Source organism: Oxyura jamaicensis, chromosome 4 (assembly GCF_011077185.1).
Source record: "Oxyura jamaicensis isolate SHBP4307 breed ruddy duck chromosome 4, BPBGC_Ojam_1.0, whole genome shotgun sequence".
In the NCBI taxonomy this organism is placed as follows: Eukaryota; Metazoa; Chordata; class Aves; order Anseriformes; family Anatidae; genus Oxyura; species Oxyura jamaicensis.
The window spans coordinates 9,252,773-9,275,258 of record NC_048896.1 but is presented as its reverse complement, the minus strand read 5'-3'; the positions used below and the strand labels follow the sequence as shown (position 1 = coordinate 9,275,258).

General features: G+C 42.1%; 1 protein-coding gene across 7 annotated transcripts in view; it reads left to right on the top strand.

Moving 5' to 3' along the window:
* HTR2C (5-hydroxytryptamine receptor 2C) overlaps positions 1–16,045 on the top strand; it is a 228,745-nt gene extending 212,700 nt beyond the window's left edge. For 6 of the 7 annotated variants that reach the window (XM_035325240.1, XM_035325237.1, XM_035325239.1 and 3 more), the window contains 2 exons: positions 1,009–1,209; positions 12,456–16,045. In XM_035325240.1, coding sequence (XP_035181131.1) covers positions 1,009–1,209; positions 12,456–13,288 — 1,034 coding nt within the window. In that variant the 3' untranslated portion in view covers positions 13,289–16,045. The remainder of the gene's footprint in view (positions 1–1,008; positions 1,210–12,455) is intronic. The other variant, XM_035325242.1, reaches the window with a different exon arrangement.
* Positions 16,046–22,486: the final 6,441 nt, after the last annotated feature.

Below are 22,486 nucleotides of genomic sequence, written 5' to 3'. Positions count from 1 at the left end.
TTATTGTGCTACCAGTATGAAGTCTGTCGTGGTTGCAGCTGCTGCATATGCTGCCGGTTTGTTTTGATAAGTGTGCTAGAAGCCCAGTGCTTGGCAGGACACATCAGTGATCTCATGCAACCCATTCTGGACATTAGTACATGGGAATATCATTCAAAAAGCTGTTTTCTCTGACTTTTAATTTAAATACTAGTGCCCTCAGAGGATCTTTCTGGGTCATTTTTATTCTCAATATGTATTTCAGCACTGAGTAAACTGACTAATAAATGTAGACACCCAGACCAGCTGCCTGACAGCTGCTGGCAGATGTGGCTATCTAGTCCTTTCACTTTGCTGGTATGCTTCTTTCTGTAAATAGTACTGCTCAGTTCTGTCTACCTTCAAAGCAATTTTTAAACTTCAGCCGATCAATAGAGAGTATTGCAAGGAGGCAAGAATTACTCTGTAATTAAGACAGGTCATCTAGGGAGAATGTTTAAGGTGAAACAGTGTAATTTTGGTGGACAGTCTGTAGAAAAAAATCCTGATACCTTTCTTCTCAGAAGACAGAAACTATGAATAAGAATAGATCTGAGTAAAAATAATACCACACAGCACTATGTAATCCATTGAAAAACTATGATTGATCTATTATAATTGAAAGGAATATTTGATTTTGTAAAAATTCTGGGGAAATTTCAAGAAGAGGACTGTGGCAAGAGCAGTGACCTGGAGGCATTGCCAAATTAATGTTCCTTCATGTTTAGCTACTGGTAGGTTGAGTCATAGAAAACAGATGTTTGAGAACTCACTATGGGTTTACAGAGCGTCCAGACCCAGGGGCTGTCCCAAGAGAAGCCCTGAGAGAGATTTCCTTGTACAGTTACTCATGCATGTGCTCCTTACTGCTATTAGTATTCTTACTGGTAGAGTTAAAATACCCAAGAGTTTCTCAGAAATGATGGCCTAGCTTCCCAAATTATTTCCTTTTCTTTTTTTCCTTTCATTTCTTTTCTCTCTATGTTTCAGATTATGCTTGGCCTTTGCCTAAACAGTTGTGCCCTATATGGATTTCCCTAGATGTGCTCTTTTCAACTGCATCTATTATGCATCTCTGTGCCATCTCTCTTGATCGGTATGTAGCAATACGCAATCCCATTGAGCACAGCCGCTTCAATTCCCGCACCAAGGCTATTATGAAAATTGCTGCAGTTTGGACCATATCCATAGGTAAGAAATGCGGCTTACGATCTTAACTGTGTCTTAATGAATAACAGTGTTACTCCAATTTTCATTTAGGATTTTTAAGAGGATACTCAAATTAATTTACCTGGCCTGCGTGACTGAATATAACAAATGGTTATTGGGAAATAGAAATATTTCATTGTGATTGGTCACTGACAAAAATAAGTAGTCATTTTTCAGAATATCACCACTTCCAATGCTGAAGCACTGCTGCTGTATACATATCAATATGCCAATAATGATGGTAACACAGACAAATGGAATGATAAAACTGCTGTGTAAACAAAGCAGAAAATAGCATTAGCAAAGAATTTGAACATAAAATTCAGCCAATACAAATGAGATCGACACTGCAGTCACTGCAGTTAAACTTGCTCAAATTCTGGTGGCAGTTTAAGTAAAGCAGCGTAGGATTCAAGGCAGGCTAACTGCTGGATATTTACTGCCTCTTGTGTGGGTTTTATAGCCTTTATTATACTCTGCCACAGCTGGATTGTTTCTAGTACAGAGCTAGAGAGTTTGAAGTCATAGTAAATGAGGAGTAGACATAAAGCAAGACATTTTGTATTACTTTGATAAAAAATGATAAGTAAAGCAGCAGTTAAATAGATAGGAAAAGGAGAAATGATAGCAAGATAACGGTGTAACATCAGGAATTATGTGAAGAAAAACATTTGGGGCAGAATTATTTCAATGTGGTCTATTAGAGAGATATCTGGGACAAGGTCAGAATTGTATGACCTCTCCCCTATGCTGTATTGCCTTTATTTGCTTGAATAAAAAGTAGTCTGACGGAGACTACTTTTAAAATTTAACTTCTACGTTTTCTTTCATAAAGCAGTTGTCACTTCAAGCACAGGATTGTAAGGAAAATAATGTTTCATGTGCTTTAACTTCTCTTGGTTTTTGCTTTACAAATGTAATATGATTCTTGATGTCTGGGTGCTGCAGGGGCTACTTCTGAAGAAGCTTGTCTAGAAAAAGGTTATGAAAACAAGAAAAAAATAAAAATAAAAAGGGGTAGCTATAGAGATACCTCTTACTGGAGTTACTGGGTGGGTAGTGGCTCAGCATGAAGGAAATCAGAACTATGGACTCTACTACCTTCCAAGGGCAAAAGTACCTGAACCAGGATAGGTAAGGTGACTTGGTTCTGCGTCAGAGTTCATACACTTCATGCCTGCCCAGCTCTCTTGTATGACATTTAGCAGTCTGCATTTGTAATAGGATGCAAAACAGGTGAAATAAGGAAATTTAAGAGTTTGGAAAGGAGATGTAATGGCACTTTTCCAAACATATGGTTTCTTAGCCGTCAGTGAGGCAATAGGTGCTGTATTTATTCCCCAGCATCTAAAAGCCTTTAGGAAGAGGGTGTAAGCAGTCACTCAGCAGGATGTCTGCAGCTTCCCAGGAGGTGAAGGGAGGCGCGTCACAGCCCATGCCTGGGTGCCCTCCTGTGGTAGGATCACAGCTGAGAGGGTGTACAGTGCTGGCTGGCTTTGGGGAATGTTTTCTTCATTCCATATGATACAGATACAGCTGGTCCAGGGAAGTCTTTGCTTGCATACCTTTTTTTGAAGATACAGGCAGAATCAATAATCCCCCGCCAGTCTGAGCAGGGTGTGGAGAAACACGACACTAAAATGCCGTTGGATTTCCACCCTCCCCAATGCATATATAGTGTTTATCCATTTACTTGGGCCTTCTCCATTAGGTTGCACTAAATGGGGAAGAAAAGTACTCTTGGTATGTCTCTAGCTTATTTTAGCATAACTATTTTTACTTCATAAATGAATGCAGAAATGTGACAAAGGAATAAACTGAACATGAAATGAAAAAGAAGAACCCACCCAGTGTATTGTTATCTTCTAGCTCTTACCTGCTTGTCACTTGGAAAGTTCTGATGAAAATTTTCAAGAGGATTAAATAGGTTAAACAAATTCATCCCCCTTCAATATCAAGTATCACAAAAGAATCTGTGCATTTCTGTACATGACTGAGTATCAAATTCAAAGCGTAACTTTAGTTCAGGCTGGTCAGTTTGTATTTCTTAAATCCTGCTTCAGTTGGAATGAAGAAACATTTAAATGTATCCCAAGTAAAGAATTCTGAATTCTGTTCCTGAATCAGAATTTAAAATCAGAAGGAAAAAGCATGTCATTTATCTTAATATAGTAGCTTTTGCATTCCATTTTCCTGAAATGTTAATGCTGACAGCAAAATATATTACAGTTCTTTGATCATTGAGCTATGAGTTTGGCAGCTTGCACAAGCCTAAACTCATAACTGGGTTTTTAAGCAGAGGAACATTAACAGAGTCCTCCTGTTTGTTGGCAATTGCTTTTCAAATGAATCTTTTCCAATGTCCTCTTTGTTCTATATTAAAGTGCATCACAGTCAGTTGTCCTGTGTCTTAGCAAATGAACCCCAAGCAACATTTTGTGTCCAGTTAGAGAAAAAGTGGGTGCTATGAAGTGCTGGGAAGAGCATCTTGTGAAAATGAGTTTCATGACAGCACTATGCAGAGGCTGGAAATAGAAATGTGGGCAACTGAAATATCTGCACAACTGAAAATGAAAATAAATTATTGCTGTGAGCTTGTTGGCAGAATTGTGATGTTTCATGTCTTCAGACTTTGCACTGTTGCAAGTGAAAGGTTTTCTCTAGTGATGCATAGACTTAACCCGTCTTGCCAGAATCTCTGTGTCTTACTCTGAGTGAGATGACCTTGGGCCATTTTTCTTATCAGATTAAAGAGAGATAGAGGTCTCCATGTAGATCTTAGCAGGAGCAATCAGGAGGTAGTCAAACCAAACACACACCATATGATGCAAGATAAAATGTTAACTGGGTAATATTGATATAAAAGAAATTTCACTTTTGAAATATAAATGAATGAACTTCAGCGGTGTGGAAGGGTGCACACAAATTGCTTCTGTTATAAAAATAAGTAAAATATGATAATTCTGAAGCTTCCTGTGGCCCAGCTGTGTGCCTGCTACTACAAGACAGATTTTCTTTTGCTTCCCAGAAACTTCAAGGTTTGGTCACTTCCTAGAGGGCACCCAAATTACACAGGCTGCAGACTTCCCAGCTCATTTTTACTTCCTTAGTGCCTTCCTTAGGCCTAAACTCAGTGAGGCCATCCTTTAAATTCAATGCCAGACACAGTTCTTACATTTATTTGTCCGGAACCAGCTGTTGTTAGTGGAAATGTGGCCTGGGAAATTTATGTTAAGCTTTATAGTGAGCAGTGTAAGTATGCAGACAGCAGAATTTGTGTGACAGTAAGCATTGTTTACTGTAACAAATGGCTGCGGGATGTCTGTCCCTGGACATTGCAGCATACCTGGCTGACAGCACCTGAGCACAAAAAAACAGATCAGCTCCAAATTTTGTTCTTTGCATCACTGCCATAAGCAGAATTTTCTTATTAGAGAGAATAAACAGCTTCTTAGGTGACTGAGAAACTTTGGGACACTCACACTGCATTAACCTGTCACTGAATACTTTTACTTCACTTTTTGTTTCTTACCATTTCAAGGATTTATCTTGCCAAACAAGTCTCTATTTTATTTGGTTGGTTGGTTGAAAACAAAACAAATAGCAAAAAAGGAAATTTGCTACTGAACATATGTTTTGTGTTAGAACTGGACTTTTTTCTTTTCATTCTTCTCTGACTTGCTAATGATTTTACAGTTTCAGGTAGACATACTAGGTTTGTGTATATAGTAAATCATTAAACTTGAATGAGGATGTAAAAATGCTTTTTAAAATTTTCATACTACATCATTGTTTTATTGAGGAGATTTATTTGTAGGAGTATGAAAGATCTGTGCTTGCAAGGATCCGTAAAAGCTCATCTTAGATTAAGTTTTCTCATATTTCTGCTCTGCCCTACGTGTTCCTCTCTTACACAGGCTGAGCAAGTCCCTTTATGCAAGCTGTTCTAATAATGTCCTTAAAGGGCCTCCAGCTCTCAGCTAAACCTCCCTTTATCTCCCTGATATTCAGTTTGAGGAACATACTTAGAGTGGCATCACCAGTATTATTTCACGACAGTTTTTTATCATGATTACCAAGAGGGGCATTAATCTCTCTAGAATATCAGCAAGAGTTACCTTGCTCAGGTGATGAAGACCATAGCAGTTGATAAGCTGAGTTTGTAGCAAGGGAACTACATAAGGATTTCTGTCATGGGTACCTGGATTAGTTTGATTTTGTCATCAAATGTCAGTGAAATGTTTTACATGGGATGGCAGTAGATGTTGATAGTTTGTAAGTGATTTGTGCAGGAAACAGATTGACCGTTCTACTATGTCCATTCCTGGGGGCAAGAGAGATACTGGTGTCTCCTTTTTGAGGCTACTGCTACTGAACATGAGTTCAGGCATTATCTTTTGATTCTAGGGGGAAGTTCAGCACTGACAGCATTTATACTGTGAGGAGGAGCCACATTCCTCTTTGTTCATATGCACCACTGGAAAGAAGTGGTTGAGCAAAGCAAGAGAATTCATTTAGCAAAAGAGAGGGGCAGGTGGGAAAATCATTTATTTCTTCAATCTTTTTTTGGTGTTTGCTAGTTTTCCTTCTGGACATGGGTTGTTCATTGCTCTCGTAAGATTTAAGTAAAGGTCAGCAGCTTGCTCAGACACAGGCTGTAATTACATTCCTCTGTTTGCAGTTGTGTTCATTGCATGCAGAGAGATTCTTCAAAGTTCAACCCCCTTTTATCTTTGACTTTAAACCAACACAGGTTTGGCACTGTTGTTCTGTTGGAACAGTTAGATAAAACTAGACCTAATCCATCCCTGAAGGTGCATTGTTACTGCATTAGCACATGAAATGTACTGCAATTAGTTTGCTGACATGTGAGGAATATGGAATTCTCATGTTTTAGAACACTTCAAAAACTGACATCCTTCAATTTGCCGCTGAAGAGCTTGCTTCCTGAAACCTGTGCCTTTTCTTTCATAATGCAAGTAAGGAGGCTGGTGTCTGTTGGGGTTTACTTGTTGTTGTCTGTTAGTAATTATTAGAGAAATGTGCAGGCATTTTTTGAGACACTTCTGTTAAGAAACCAAACAGATTTTTTTAGTTTTCTTTTCTCTTTTCTGAGAGGCTTCAGGGAGTCAGTTCTTTCATGCTAATGAATAGTTACAGCAGCTGCTGATATTCAGGTGAATGTTTCTTAAAGTGGTAACCCAAGTTTATTTTATCTGATAATAAATGTGAGGTTAAAGATGTGGAGTTAAACATGCAGTGTTTAGCATGGACAGCAGTGTTCTTGCCTTTGCAGCATAGAGAGCTTTTGTGCCAGCCATAGTCTTGTTTGGCTCACAGCTCTCTCTCTGTGTTTTGTTTTTTAATTTTGTGTAAATGCCAAGAAAGTGGTAGGGAGGTCCAAAGCCCACCTGCTTTAGCAAAGCCCTTGCTGTTGATCACAGCAACCTTTGGATCCAGTGCTGACACCAGAAGTTGTCCCTGGCATCCCCAGGCCCATCAACCAGCAGTAGAATGTGACTCTGCTTGTGTTCAACCCTGAGAATCTCACACATGGAAAGAGAAAGTAAACCCATATGCAGGCTCCTGTTTTCTTTATCGAAGTTGTTGTCCCTGGATGAAATCAAATCTCTTCTTATGCAAGAATGTTGTGAGGAAGAAAGAATGGAAATTATTTCCTTCTTAGTGGAAACCATCAAAGACTCCATATTTCCAGTAATCTTTATCAGTCTCGTAGGCTTTCACAGAAGAAAACAAGATATTAAACACAAAAACATTATTGTTTCTCATTTAATTCAACATTTTGTGACTGTGAATTGTATATTTGGACTTTTTACCCAGCTTTTCTTCTGGAGCAAGCTAGCAAATGTTTTACAAAGCTGTATTTGTAGTCATTTGGGTTTTGTTTTATTAATTGGGAATCTGTGAAGAGCATCTGTTACTCTGTGTCCACAGCATCATCTCAGCCCCATTTGTTGAACTGATCTGCTGGCTTGAGAACAGCTTTAAAGATGACAGGAAGCAGAGATGGGAGAACAACTGTAATTTGATTTGTAATCCAGAGGATGTCCCTCTGTCTTGCTTTCCACATGCTCTATCAGACAGAAGGGAGGGGAGAAGATAAAAATGACATTAATATCCTTTGTGAACTGCTGTGATGAAAAGGGATGCCTGACCCAACCTACTGCCTGGCAGGAAGGTGCTTCCAGTGTTCAGTTGAGCAGGGACTTGTTCTGTGGCTTACTGGCTCATGGTGGCTGTTTTTGTCTTCTCACCAAGGCAATCCCAGTTGCCCTAGATACTGTTTAAACATCAGGCAAGAGGACCAGGTTTTGCTGTGAAGAGCAAAGCATGATTTTCAATAGAAATTCAAAGTTTGAGCACTGTGCCAGCTCAGCTGCAGGGCAGAAGTTCAAGAAAAGTTCTGCACTGGGGCTCAGAGCTGAACGGCAGTAATGCTGCCTGGTGGTAGGCTTTTTCTTTCTTAAATTGTGAACATTTATAGCCCTCGTGTTAACACCATGGGGCATTAAGTCAAGTGGAGTCAAATGCCTTCTCCATGCTTGCTCAAACAGCATAATTCAGATAAGGCCAGCATTTCTGTTTGCCCTTGCTCAGATACCACAGGCATGCCTACTGGTATGTGCTGCATGTAGTGACGTATCATAATCAGGGTCAGTGTGTGAACAGTATATGAAAGCAGGTATTTGTGCTTTTGAGAGTGTGGCAGCTGCAGCTTTGCAATAATCCCCCTGAAGGAAGCCTGTCTGGGGTGTCTGAGACCCACAGCACTTCAATTCTCAGTGCTGGGGGTTGAAGAGTTACTCCCCATTGCCCAAGTGGTATAACAGACTTAGTTCACTTCAGGCCTGGATTGTGGGGTGGATCAGTGATAAGTTTCACATTAAAGAATTAGTTTATTTTATGAAGTGATGACTAAAATGTACAGCTGCTGTAATAGAACTAGCTACAAAGGAGAAGTGTGAGGCAGAAGAAAGCATTTGAGATGAGGCTAATGCTGGCCCTTCAGCAGTTCTGTAAGATAGCTGGCAGCTGAATGAGTATGTGTTGGCAGGCTCCTTCGAGGGCATCTTTCCTCCTCCTTCTGTTTAGCAATGGGATTTTCCTGGATTGGAGGAAAGAGCAAACAAAGACCTGGAGCTCTCTCTTCTGTGCTTTCTTGGTTTGAAATCCCACTTTGTTATGAAAATCGTGAGGGACCTTTTTCCATTGCAGCAGTTACCTCCTTGTTCCATGTGATCAGTGCTGAGGTATCTCATCCTCATGTAGAATTTTAGACTGTTATCAGCACTCCTGACTTCTATATTCATATTCCAGAACTGAGTTATTTTTCGTGAATGTAATTTATGTGTATAACCATGAGGATATCTTGAAACCTCATCTCATTTCCTTTGGCTGAAGTAATAACACTAAAAATTCAGTGAAGACTACTTCATGAATGAACCTCTATTCCTTTCTGTGTTTTGTTTCAAAGGGTATTTCTTTTACAAGACTCTAAAACATAAAAAAAAAACTCTCCATGTAAATAAAATCTCAGTGTAATGCCATTGATCTAATTCAGATTTCTTTGTGCAAAAGCTGTTTTCTCTACCTCTCGCTTTCCACCTTCTGGGTGTCTGGAATTTGATGGAGCCAGGGCATTAGAAAAATGTCTTTAACAATAAAAAGTGAATGGCTTGCTTGAATACAGGTTATTGCAATGACAGAGACTTGGCTCAAGAAGGTTAAAAGATATAAACGCATCAGAGAGGAAGCAAGTACCTTGCCAAGGGTAAGCTGATAAATGTTAGAGGAAAGAAGATTGGATCCTGGAACTATCACTTGGACTAAGGAAACACATGCTATTGTCACAGGAGGCGTTTAAATTCGTTAATTTTCAGAAGAAATTCCTTCACTAACTTACTGGCAAGTGGTAATTTTATAATAATGACTGATTGCAGATATATTCTCCAGAATCCTGGAAAACACTTGGCCCACTGGGAAAAATACCCTAGCTAATAGTTTTAGCATGTTACACTCTCTCCCTTTAGAAATGCAGAATCCCAAAGGACTAGTTCTAGGACCTGTGTTGTTCACAGCTGTCCAAAAAAGCAATCCAGGCAAAATAATGGCCTTAAAATTGGTTATTGCTGAGAAGAAGGAGTTAGGGAAGAGCATGGTCAGCCCCACAGATATGTGTGCAGAGGGAGCTCTCAGCCAGCCGGGAAGCCGTGGAGGGAATGAGCAGGAGAGAAAGAGACATTCTGCTGCTCTCTGATTGCTGGGCCATGCAGTTTTCTTCCTTTCCTTGAAAGGACAAAGAAATGGAAAAAGAAAATGGAGAAAGATAATCAAAAGCATAAAATGAGTTTGGCATGAGGATAGAATAAGTAGAAAAGCATTCTTCACTTCTAAAAGAGATGTTAGAAGGTAGAGAAGATAAAGGTCTATAAAATCTCTGAGAAGGTGGAAAAGGTAACCAGAGAGTGATTTTTCACTGTTTCTCAGAGAAGAGAAACTGTTGGAGTCAAAGGAAATTATCAGGCAGCAAAGATATAGTTTGTTCACACGACAAACAGATAAGTTGTGAAACTGATTGCCACTGAGCATCAGGAATTTATACAAGACAGATCTCTCAAAGCTTATTTTAAAAAAGAAGGTTTTGGGTACACTTCTGGCTCTGGAATTTTCTAAGGTGTAATGTCAACAGCTGCTCCATTTTGTATCATGGCCCTAAACATCTGGAAATTGCTAAAAACAAGTGGCAGGGCTAGGTGAACCCACAATGGTCTAGGTAGATCTGGCCCACCACGTCTTTTCTGCGTTCTTATAAACACGTTGGTTATAATACTCCAAAATATGTTGTTGTTGCTTTTGTTGTTTTTGGCTGCGTGTAGACAGATTTCTTTGGAATGCTTCAGGTCTGTCCTGTTGTGGGACTAAACTCCTGAGGGACAAACTTTGGATCTCACTATGCATAACAAATACTCAAGAAAGAGCCAGTGCTCTGGCATGAGTCCTCTATTCCCTCCCCACAGTAAATTGCTGATGGCTTTCACAAGGTAAAATAGATCAGATATACAGATATATATTCTTCAGAGGAAATCAGTCTCAGAGGACGTTGAGTAAATGCCTGTGAGTTAGTGCTATTCAGAATGCTTTCATTTATTCATTCTTCTACTCCCGGTGGAAGACAGGCCAGCAGCTAGCTGTGGATGAGGACTCCTATGTGCAGTCCTGGGCAGCCATCCTCCAGGACTGCACATAGGCTGGACCGATGGGCTGAGGTCAACTGCATGAAGTTCAACAAGGCCAAGTGCCGGGTCCTGCACCTGGGGCGCAAGAACCCCAAGCAGAGCTACAGGCTGGGAGATGAGTGGTTGGAGAGCTGCCAGGCAGAGAAGGACCTGGGAGTGATGGTTGATAGTCGGCTGAATATGAGCCAGCAGTGTGCTCAGGTGGCCAAGAAGGCCAATGGCATCCTGGCTTGTATCAGAAATAGTGTGACCAGCAGGGCTAGGGAGGTGATCGTCCCCCTGTACTCGGCTCTGGTGAGGCCACACCTCGAGTACTGTGTTCAGTTTTGGGCCCCTTGCTAAAAGAAGGACATGGAGGTGCTTGAGCGAGTCCAGAGAAGGGCTACGAAGCTGGTGAGGGGCCTGGAGAACAAGTCTTACGAGGAGCAGCTGAGGGAGCTGGGCTTGTTCAGCCTGGAGAAAAGGAGGCTCAGGGGTGACCTTATCGCTCTCTACAGGTACCTCAAGGGAGGCTGTAGCGAGGTGGGCGTTGGTCTGTTCTCCCACGTGCCTGGTGACAGGACGAGGGGGAATGGGCTTAAGTTGCGCCAGGGGAGTTTTAGGTTGGATCTTAGGAAGAACTTCTTTACCGAAAGGGTTGTTAGACATTGGAACGGGCTGCCCAGGGAAGTGGTGGAGTCACCATCCCTGGAGGTCTTTAAAAGACGTTTAGATGTAGAGCTTAGGGATATGGTTTAGTGGGGACTGTTAGTGTTAGGTCAGAGGTTGGACTTGATGATCTTGAGGTCTCTTCCAACCTAGAAATTCTGTGATTCTGTGATTCTGAACCTACTGTCTGCTCTGCCCATGTGCCAGATAGCCAAACAGTGTGGACACACAGCTGCCTGCAGAGAACCTCCAGCCAGAAATGCCCTTCTGCTCCAGAAATGCCCGAAGACCTGAAATCCAGAACAAACAAGCTGTGCCAGGGGGTGTTGAAGAGAGAAAAGGGATTCAAAGTGTTCTTAATCTTGTTTGTCTTCCATTCAGTTCATGACAATAAAAAGTGGCTGTACTGTGCCACCAGGATACAAGAGAAACCACCTTGGCCAGTGTGGTGATTCCAAAGGTTTATTAATCTGCTCTGTGCCTTGGAGTAGGTGGGAGCTGTGCTCAATTGTTATTATAATTGAGTCGTTTAAAGTTTCCTTCCCTACAGCCAGAGACTTTGTGGCTGGGATTCTGATTTTGGACTGTCATGTCAATCTGATTACCATTTTGATTACACCTTTTCTACTCTCATGATGTCTGTTGTTCCAATTCATAGCCTTGTATTCAACCAAGATACAGGGATGGGAAATTGGGCAGATGTGTGCTGCAGCCTTTTCATTTGACTACATAATGGTCTCTAAGAATTCAAGTAGGACTGTCTGTGCAGTACTTAGCAGTTTGACGCCGCTTGTGGATGAAGTGCCTGGGCCGGCGGAGCTTACAGAGATCACCGTGCTTGCACCAAGATAGCTGATAAGGACCCAGAAAGCCAGGAGATTTACGTCCAAGTGTCCATTAAGCGATGGCAAAAGTTGCCATTTTTCTATCTGGATTACTTTAATATCTTTTAAAAACTTGCTTTTAAATCTTATTTTTTCTGCATTTTCTGGCAGCCAACTGTAACACAGTAATGTAATGACTGCCTTTTCTACAGTTTACACTAGAAAAAAAATCTTGATAAAGGAGTTGTTATGTTGAATTTGCTGTGTTAGCTGTGGAGCACAGTGATACTGCAGTAGTTCTCAGTGGAGGCTGCTCAGACTCTGCACTCCCAGGAGTGTTGTTACACAAGGTTTTAACCTCCACCTGGGAGTAATAACTTCTTTTTCAAAAAACCTTATACAATGGGTTGAATGTGTGCAGGACCTGCATTTTCTGTGCTGCCTCTTTGGAGCCCTGTCTTTCCAGGTAACCATCTCTCTTTTGCTTTTTTTCTTCCAGGGATATCTATGCCCATTCCAGTCATTGGTTTGCAGGATGACTCCAGGGTATTCATAAATGGGACTTGCGTCCTCAACGATGAGAACTTCGTCCTCATTGGATCCTTCATGGCATTCTTCATCCCTCTCATCATCATGGTGATCACGTATTGCCTGACCGTCCAGGTGCTGCAGAGACAGGCAACAGTGTTCATGTGTGGAGAGGTGCCCAAGCAGAGGAGGAGCAGTGTGAACTGCCTCAAGAAAGAAAACAACACAGAGAACATTTCAATGCTTCACAATCATGAGGGGGCATCTCACTTGAACTCTCCAGTAAATAAGGAGGCAGTGCTTTTTCGGAAAGGAACTATGCAGTCCATCAACAACGAGCGAAGAGCCTCCAAGGTCCTGGGCATCGTTTTCTTTTTGTTCCTCATCATGTGGTGCCCATTTTTCATCACTAATGTCATGTCTGTCCTTTGCAAGGAAGCCTGCGATAAAGACCTCTTGAGTGAACTCCTCGATGTGTTTGTTTGGGTGGGGTATGTTTGCTCTGGGATTAATCCCCTCGTATACACACTTTTCAATAAAACATACCGCAGGGCTTTTTCCAATTATATCCGCTGCCAATACAAGACTGGTAAAAAATCAGCACTGCGACAGAATCAGTGTCTGAATGTTGCTTCAACAGCTTTATATGGGAAGGATCTGACTTTAACTAGTTATCGAAACGGCAATGAACTCAACAGCATGGAACTAGATGAAGTTGAGGAGGGCCTTGTAATGCAACCAGGGACTTCAGAGCTCTCCATAAACAGCTGTAATGTTGTAAGTGAAAGAGTGAGCTGTGTTTAAAGGTGGCTCATGCAGCCTTTTGCTACAGTATATCTGTAGCCAAAATATATTGTATAAAAATGTAAGTGTTGGTCAAAGGACAATGTAAATAGTGCATTCTGAACAAAGCTTCTTTTTTTTTTTAAGAAAAAAAAAAAAAGTTGTCTTTCCAGTCCAGTACTTAAAATCATATATATTAATATACTGCAGTGAAGTTTAAGGTTCTATATTTACTGTTAATACTAGATCGGAACTATTAGTTACTTTGCATATGTCATGGACAAAATGTTTGAATTCTTCTTCCAGTGCATGAACAAAAATGCTGAATATTTATCTCAGGTGGCATTTGCTGGAGTCCAGAATGGCACGTTTATAGTTATATATCAAATACATGCTATTAGACTTGGTCAGTATAACTTTTTTTTTCCAGTTGACAGTAAATATATACTTTAAATCCTCACCTCTATTTGTGCCGTGTAAAGACTGTACAGAAACCTGGCAGAGAGATAGGATGAAAGCAGCTGGCCAGACATGTCCTGTTAAGGGTAGTGGCTCACTGCCATACTGGGGCAATTTTGCACTTCTATGGACCTCTTTTAAATTTTGACTTCCTCTCCAGCCCTGCTGCATTCTTTCCGTTCACTAGGAGGCTCCTGCTCCCATAAGAAAGGTGGGGAATGCAGTTCTGGTGTGGCTTGGTGGTCCTGACTAGGATCACTTGTACTCTTGGAGAAGAAGCATGAGAAACAGAGCCAATCCCCATTATATGCTTTAACCGTTTTACAAATGGAGATCCTCAGATTTATAAAAAGCCCCCACTTGTTCTTACAGATAATCATCTGTTATGGGATGGGGGAAGTGGTGCTCAGTGTGGATGGCACTGCCTTCAGAGTTTGCTTGGATGATCAGAGTCTTTGGTTCACCTGGAGAAGAGTGCTCTGTCTTTGTAAGGGCTCATCTTCTCTATCCCCTCATCTCTTTAGTCATTAGCTCATTTTGCATTTGCTTTTATTTTTCAAAACCCAGGGATCTGCAGTGATGGTGATAAAACACAGTTAGGGTGCAGGGCAGAAGTTGCTGTGCTTATGGCACAGGTTGGGGTCAGGCAGTGAGGTTCAGGATACAGCTCCCAGGGGCTGCTCAGGAGAGAGGCATAAATGAAGGATCCCTACATTTTTCTCCTGTCTCAGGAGGTGATGGGCAGAGCTGGACAGAGTATGTGACTGGAATCATTTGCTGGTGATGTCGTTCAAAAACTAAGACCAGGGACAGGAAGGAAGCAGACATGGAATTATGACCTGGAGCAAGTCTACATGGAAGATTAATCTGGATTAACTTTTCAAATTGATTTATGCCATTTCACTCCCAAAGTAAATTGTATTATATCATATTAAATCCACTTATATCTTATTGAAAACATCCACATCGAGATTTAATGCAGTTTAACTAATCTGCTTTTAATTCACACCGTAAGTAATTTGAATTAATTTTCTTCTGTGTTCCTGTGTAGACAAACCCTCAAAGTCACTGTGTCTTCCTGGCACAGTGCCTCTGGGGTGATGCCTCTCATGCAATTTCCCTTATGTAGAGTATTGTCTAATGCCAGATCTAACCCATAATGTTTTTATATCTTCATTAACTAATACACAAATGCTGCAGTCATCCATCTAACACAGATGCATTTAGCACCACTAACAGCCTCTGGCTATGAAAATCCTCAGAAGAGGAAAGCTTACATTTAGCAAAAACCTTGCTAAGAGGCCAGTACTGAAACACATTGTACGGGTTGCATCTGCTTCTGGGCTGCTTCCAGCTTGAAACAGTGAAGCTGCTGGTCCTCTCTTTCATTCTCTCCTGTGCAAAATCTATAGTACTTCCATGCAGGCAGGCAAGGTATCCTTAGGGATCATAGCTTACTGCTTTCAGAAGGCAGCAGAGATGGACTGCATACCAGTCTGCTGACAGTTTCACTGGCTTGAATGCTTGGGAATCTACCTGCCTGTCCAAAAAGGTCTGATAACCAGCAGGAAAAGGACTAGCCAGAAACACAAACTTGTGCCTTCAGTGACTGCCCTTTGCCCTGTGTCAGATTTGAATATCTCAAGCAGTAGAGAAAAATCAGAAAGATCGCATTGCTTTTGTAGTTCTTCCCCCCCTCCCCTCTCTTGGGTGAATTCATAGCACATCTTTTACAAACACGTATATGTCTGGGTGTATATATATATGTGTGTGTGTACATATATATACATATATATATAAAAGCCAACCACAGACTTTGAAAGCATTTAGCAATAAGTTGAATTACAGTAGCTTCTCGCATATGTGAATAGGTCATATGTGAATAGCTCATTTGCCACAGCATCCTCGAACTTGGTGTAAGTCCACACAAATGCATTTTCTTTGCATAGGAGCCTTCATGTCTTACCCTTGCCAGTTCTGTTGTATGGGCAAAAAGGGAACCTACTATATTTGGATGTAAATAATGAGAACTGAACTGAGAATTTACAGAATTTTTATATATGTTTTTAAGAAATTCAGCACCAGAACTGTAAATATGTCAGGTGTTGCTACTCAGCTGGACCCGTTCTGATGTATGTTATTCTATAGATAACCAGTCAAGGGGACTGCCTTATAGAGCCTGTGTTCTCTCCCGGCCAGCGGGTGATAACATTTTTGTGAATGATTAAATACTGTCAATTGCCCAACTTCCTTTGGGTCATTAACATCAGGGTTTTGTGATGCTGCTATTAATTTATTAAAGAAAGTTTGTTGGTTTAATCACTCTTAATTATTTTTTGATGGTCTATCAGAAAATAAATAAATGAACATGCCCTCTCTTCCTTTCATCTCTCACCAATTAAAACATGTCCTGATCTAAAAATATGTCTGACCAAAAAATAAAACAACAACAAAAAATCAAGATAAGGAACTCTCATTTCTCCTCCCCCTCTTGAAGCATGCCCTGTGGTTTCTTTAATCACAGAAATTAGTGTCATCAGGTGTCCAAACACTTCTAACCCTAAGCTTGCTAAATATAGTCATGGCGATAAAATACTCCCCCTCTTCTCCTAACTCCTTCCAGTAATATATGTTAAAAATAACATTTTTAAAAAATACTTCAATGTGAAGGGTTGATTTAGTTCTCACATCAGCCTTGCTTCTCCTAAACTGTTGTCATTAACCATGCTGGTGCCTCAAGAAGCCCTGGCCTGGGGGCTGCCTGCTGAGATTACCTGCTGCAAGTTTTGTGTGACTGCTCAAACCTCATCTCAGGTACGATTTTATCATGTGAATAGTGTGTACGGTGATATTTTTTGAGTGAACAAGTGGAAATGGCTTCTTGGAAATGATGATGTAGGCTGTACTGTGCTAGTTGCCTTGTTTCCCAAACCAGAGACTGAGCATGCATGCAGGGGTTCTGACCTAGCAAACAAACTCCTCTGATGACTTCAGGGAAGATGCTCATGGGGACCATCTATCATGCTTCTGTAAGACCAGGCAGAGTGTATGAGAGGACAGCATTTCAGCTCACCACCTCTGCAGTCCACAATTACATCCATCATTGTACAGGCTGTGCAGTTCAAATGAATGAGTAGGGTAGGAACGTCAACCCCATGACATGGAGCATGGCATGGCAGCCCAGGGCTAGCACCGTCCTGAGCTGTAAGGGCCTGCAGCCTTCCCCACCAGAGGCCTGAAGCATGGCTGGCCATGTTTGTTCAGGCACACAGTCTCCCAGCTGAGCAGCCCAGCTTCCAGACCTGAGCTGGCTCAGCTGCATCTCTGCTGTTTGGCTCTCTGCCATGCTGTTTATCACAGCCAAGTCTTAGGAGTAGCACTCAGAGTCAGGTGTGGTGGCTTTGAGGACCTCTGTGGGCCTCAAAATCTGTCTTTTGAGGGCAAGGGTCTGCTCCTTCAGTGCTGTGCTCACTGAATGTAAGACCAGTTACCCTGTATGTACAAGAGCAGAGAGGCACGTGGAAGGCAATAAGATTCAGAGCCAATGCTGAGGATCCTTAGGGCATCCTACCTAGCTTCTTGTGTTAATGATTTGTAGGTTAGCAATAACTTTTATCTGAGAGGTAATGTAAAAATGCTGATTTATGAGTAGTCAGCTTGAACAATGTGGTTATCTTAGTGCCTTTTTCCCTACAGAGACATGCACCAACCACAACTGCCTTTCTTCTGGACAGTCCTTCCAAGAGGGTCATCACTGGCTTGGGGTGAGGTTGTTGCATTTCCCCCTCCATGTCAGGGGTACTGTGGCTGTGCAGCAGGCTAACTGCAGTCATCTGATGTGCTTGAGCCGTGAGGACCCTGGGTATGGAGACCTAAATTTCAAAGGAAAACTTATGCTTTAGAGAAAAAAAGCAAACCACAAGCAGCTTTTCAGAAATATTATTTAGTTTTGTGCTAATGAAGTGTGCTTGATATTCTTGCAGACAAATGATGCTAATTTGGCATTCCAAAAGCAATGCCCAACATGTGATAAAGATGCAGATGTCTCTTGGATGGATTTCCCCCCGGGTCACAGTATCATTAGGATAGCTACTTGCCAAGCCAAGAACTGTACTTGGCTTTATCTCTACTTCTCCGTGGGCAGAAAAGGCATCGAAGCTTTTTCCAGGGAAAGAGCTTACAAAGATCACCAAGCATTTGGCAGGTGCAGCAGAACAGATGTGAACAGATGCACACACACACATCAACACGCACATATTCCTGCACATAAACACACATCCTAGAGCCCACAGAGAGCCAAAAGATGTGTCTCCATGCTTCAGTCTTCCACTGGAAAAAAAGGAAAAGCTGTTCAGCTGGGGAGGAATCCTGTGATGGGGAGATCGCATGTGTCTGTAGGTGTCACTGTGAAACGTGGACTGTCATAATGATAATGTAGAGATGAGGTTGCATGTAACAAAACATGCTTTTATTTTTTTCTAACTGTGAAGTTGCTATTGACTGTTCTGCCTCTCCCTCATTTTTCTTTAAGTCTCAGGCCTTCAGCTTGTTTCCTTTTACCCACACTGAATCTCATGCTCTGAAGCTGTCAGAAGTTGACAAGTATCTACGAGATGTGCCATTCCTTCTTAGCCGTGCAGGGATACTGCAATCCCATAACAACATGGAGATGGAGAGTCTTCAGGTGAGTGATTTTAAATATATATGAGACAGACAATCAATGCAGTAAGACATACTTGCCCAGTAAACAACCACACCAGAAGTTCTTTAACCAGCAGTCAAATACATGAGCTTGGAACTGAACATTTTTGCTTAAAAATGTTTCTGCAACTACATAAAATTTTGCAAAAGGCTGGGCTGCTGGTCCAGAGTGTCAAAGATTTCTGGGTGCCCAACAAGTGGATAGGTGTCTAGCAGTAACAAAGGTCCAATAACTCTGACTGCTCTGGGATGGTGAAAGCAAGAAAATTATCCAGGCTGCCCATGGTGGGTGAAAAAAGTCATTTTGAAAAATTAAGATACTGGATCATTACGCTTTGCCTCTTTCATTAATGTTGCCTTATCTTTTGCTTTCCCAGAAACCTAAGTACCGATTAACATGTGAATACAATTTCCCCAGTAGCTTCCCAGAACAGTGGCTATTGTTTTGCCACTCCAGTGGCACTTAGGTATTAGGTGACCAAAGACATGAATCATGCAGTGTCACACAGGGACGTGCTACATCCACCATTTTGATCGTTCCTGTGCTTGAATTGTAATTACCACAATAACAAATTACATAAATTAATGTTTAATTAAAATATAGCCTAATTATCCAAAGTATGTTTTTAATAGGATTTAATTGTGGCATTTTGAGTTATTGAAATTGCTGATACACTAAAAACAATCTGTGGGCTGGTGCCTGTTAAGCCAATGTCTGGTTGCAATAGTTAACATTTGGAGCAGAGTTTTACATTTGAGTGTGCTGCAGAAGTGAGCTACTGAGTGGCATGGTGCTCATGATGGGTGCTAATCCAAGCCACTGAAACTTTTAATCAGGGTCCTGTTCTAGCCTGACTCTAGGACAGCTCTTCTGTGACTTTCTGAGGAGGAAGACTCTATTGCGCCGCCTGCAGACTCGATATTTCTGAAAGATTGTGATAGTGTTCAAAACAACAGGTAAGTGCCAATGTGCACTGGCTTGCATCTTTCCTAGGTATTGCTGAAGATGAATCTCCCTTTATCCCTGACCAGACTGTCCTATGATGGCATTTAGCAAAGCAGTGGGGTGCATTACTCAACCCATGCAACAAAGCAGGTGATGCAGAAAACCATGGTCAACAAGGGGTATTTTTCCTTAGCCAGACCTTTACACTTTGGGGGTAAAAGAATACGATTGCCTGTTATATCGCAGGCAGTTGGCACTTCTGCTTTAAAAAAAAATAGACTGTACTATGTGTTGGGCATGAACAGCAGCCCTGGTGACGGGCATGGTGAAAGGACACAAGTCCAGGCAGTGGCACTGAGAGCCCTTTGGATGTGAGGACAGTAAAGAGCTTGGCTTGTACCCCCTAGCAGCCAAGAATAGGAGAAAGAAAGCTCTGCAGGAGGACATCGGGGAGTGATTGTTCTGACTGAAAAGGGAGAGGAGTTATTTAGACTGGAGAGGAATATTGGCATACAAAAAGGGCCAGAAATAAACTAGGAATTAGAAGCAGGTTTCTATCAACTGCAGTATTTCAGGTCTGGAGCAGCACTTTCTGATGTAGGAACAGTAACAGCAAACAAGAAGCCTACCGAGGTCTCAGCCCTTGCATTCAGACAGGAATTTATGTTACAGGGTTGCAGCAGGAGGGTGCAGCTCAGTGCCCCGTGTCCTCAGCTTGCCAGCTGGCATTGCTGGGGCACCAAGCCAGCCATCTGCATCATGACACCTCTGACCTCCTAGGCAATACATCCCGAAGTGTGGGAGGAACAAACATCTTGAAGCAAGAACACTATTTTTGTGCCATGGCCCTTCCAAGCCCTGGTGGAGCCATGAAAAATGCCGCAATGTTGGAGGCAGGCAGGCAAGGCCATGCTGAGCCAGAGCATCTTCCGCAAGGAGGACATTGTGAAGTCAAGGAATGGCAGAGGCATTGTGTTCCCAGGCCTGAGCCAAGCTCTGGTTGTGTGAAGCAATATTTCATTTGCATTCATAGAAGCATCCAGAATTAACCAGTTTAGCTAGCCCAAGCCTGACTGCTCTCAGTCACTTAAGTATGTTTTATTTACCCACAACTGCATTTTCGTGGACACTGAGTATTATTGGACCCAGTCTTGGTCTGCTCTGGGAAGCTGCAGTGTTGAGGTAATGTCCTGTAGGGCTGCCATTAGCTGGTGTAGCTCAGAAAATGCTGGTGAGCAGCTTAGAGGGCTTTGCACTGACTTGTTCAATGCTTTTCTTTGTCACTGCATTTCCAGCTGTGCAGCCAGGAGTTTCATGTTTTTGCTCCAGTAAAATAAATTGTGTGGTTGGCTTTTTAAGCTCTCTCTTGTTAAAAGTGGACTCAGCTAAACCTGGCAGGCAGCAAGGTTATTGTTTTCTCAGTGTGATGTTTCTAAATAAATTGCTAGTATGGGCAAAAATTTCTGGGCAGATACCAGCCAAGAATGATAGGAAAGTCTCAAAGGTTGGGACATATTTCCAATTCACAGCATTTCCAGTATTTCCAGTTCACAGCAGGAACACCATCAGATAAAAGACATGGAGTGTCCTCTCCTGGACTTTATGCAACACATAGGGATCTCTCAGTGGCACAACATCTCTCCCCAGCTTCCCAGCTCTGCTGATTGCAGCCAGACCCTGCAAAGGATGTTTGGATACCTGGAGGCAGACGGTAACCTCTGTCTGTTGTCTCCGGTTTCATCTCCTGTGTAAATTTTCTGTAGCTGTTCCATGGAGAAAGCTTTGTGCACTGAACTTTGTAGCACACTGCTAAGCCTTTTGCATCTGTTTGTTGTTACTGAAGTTGCCCTTATGCATCATGGCCACACAGGCAGCGAGGGTGGGGGAAAGAAGGGTGATGTGTCCACAAGCAGATCAACAGCAAATCTGGAGCGGAGGGGAGCCGGGGCAGGCTGGATGCTTACAGTGACATGCATTCACATAGGAAACTCAGCATCTTCAGTTCACCTGGCATGTGTTCCAGTGCAAACTTTCTTTCCAACTGTGGGCAGATAACTAGTTCTTCAGTGCTCTGAGTCTGACCCCATTCCTGGGTGGTGAGGGATTGCTGTGTTTACAGATTTTAGTCTTGAAATACAGACCTTCTTTTCCCAAGAACATCATGTGTCTGGTATGTGTGTTTTCTCGACCACTGGGTGAATTCCAGTGAAAAACATTCTGCCACCCTTTGTCTTTTTTAATCATAAAGGTATCTAGATAAGTGAATTATATTTAAGAAGAATGTTGTTCCCTGCTTTGGGAACACGAAGAAGATATTAGATATTTATTACTTTATTTTTTCTAAATGAAAATAAATCCTGCAAGTCATTGATGCTTTGGAGAATTGCTTCAGAGGAATCATTCAAACACACCAAAGGTGTGACATGTCTTTGCCACCTGTATTCACAGCTTCCCAGGAAAGGAAATATATGTACTTTTTGCAAGATCACTGATCACCGTGTCTCAAATCACTCCCATGCTGCTGCAGGACCTTGGGGCAACATTTTGTACCTTCTGGCAAAGGCAGAGCAATACAGACTAAGTTGGTATCTAGGAGAAGGCAGAGGTGCTGCTCTGGCTCATGTCCCTGCTGGTCCCCACACTGGGGAGGGAGGAGGGTGCGGGGCCATGCCCGCGAGGTCCCTGCACTCAGTGGTGTACCTGCACTCAGATCTCGGTGGAATGAGACCTGAAGTTGTTTTCTGCGTGAGCCATCAGAACGGAAAATGTCATGGCTGTGTCTAGGATTTTTGAATTCATTTTTGAAACGTGTCTGGTGTGTAACACCTCTGCTTATATGGCTTTTCATTTCCTGAGCAGGGCAGTACCGCAGTACATCTGCACAGGTACTGGCACAGGAGGCAAGAAGCCCAGGGAATGCAGCGAGATGAATATTGCTTTCTGGTGCAAACCTTGCAGTGGCCATCTCTTCTCAGCAGGTTGTTTTATTTCTCTGTGCTCCAGGAAGAGGATCTTGACACAGACGGTGTGCAGAGCTGCTTCAGCTGTTCAGACAGCTCAGCCACAATATGTTGCCTCAAATTGTTTTGTTAAGCACATGCATCAGCTGTACT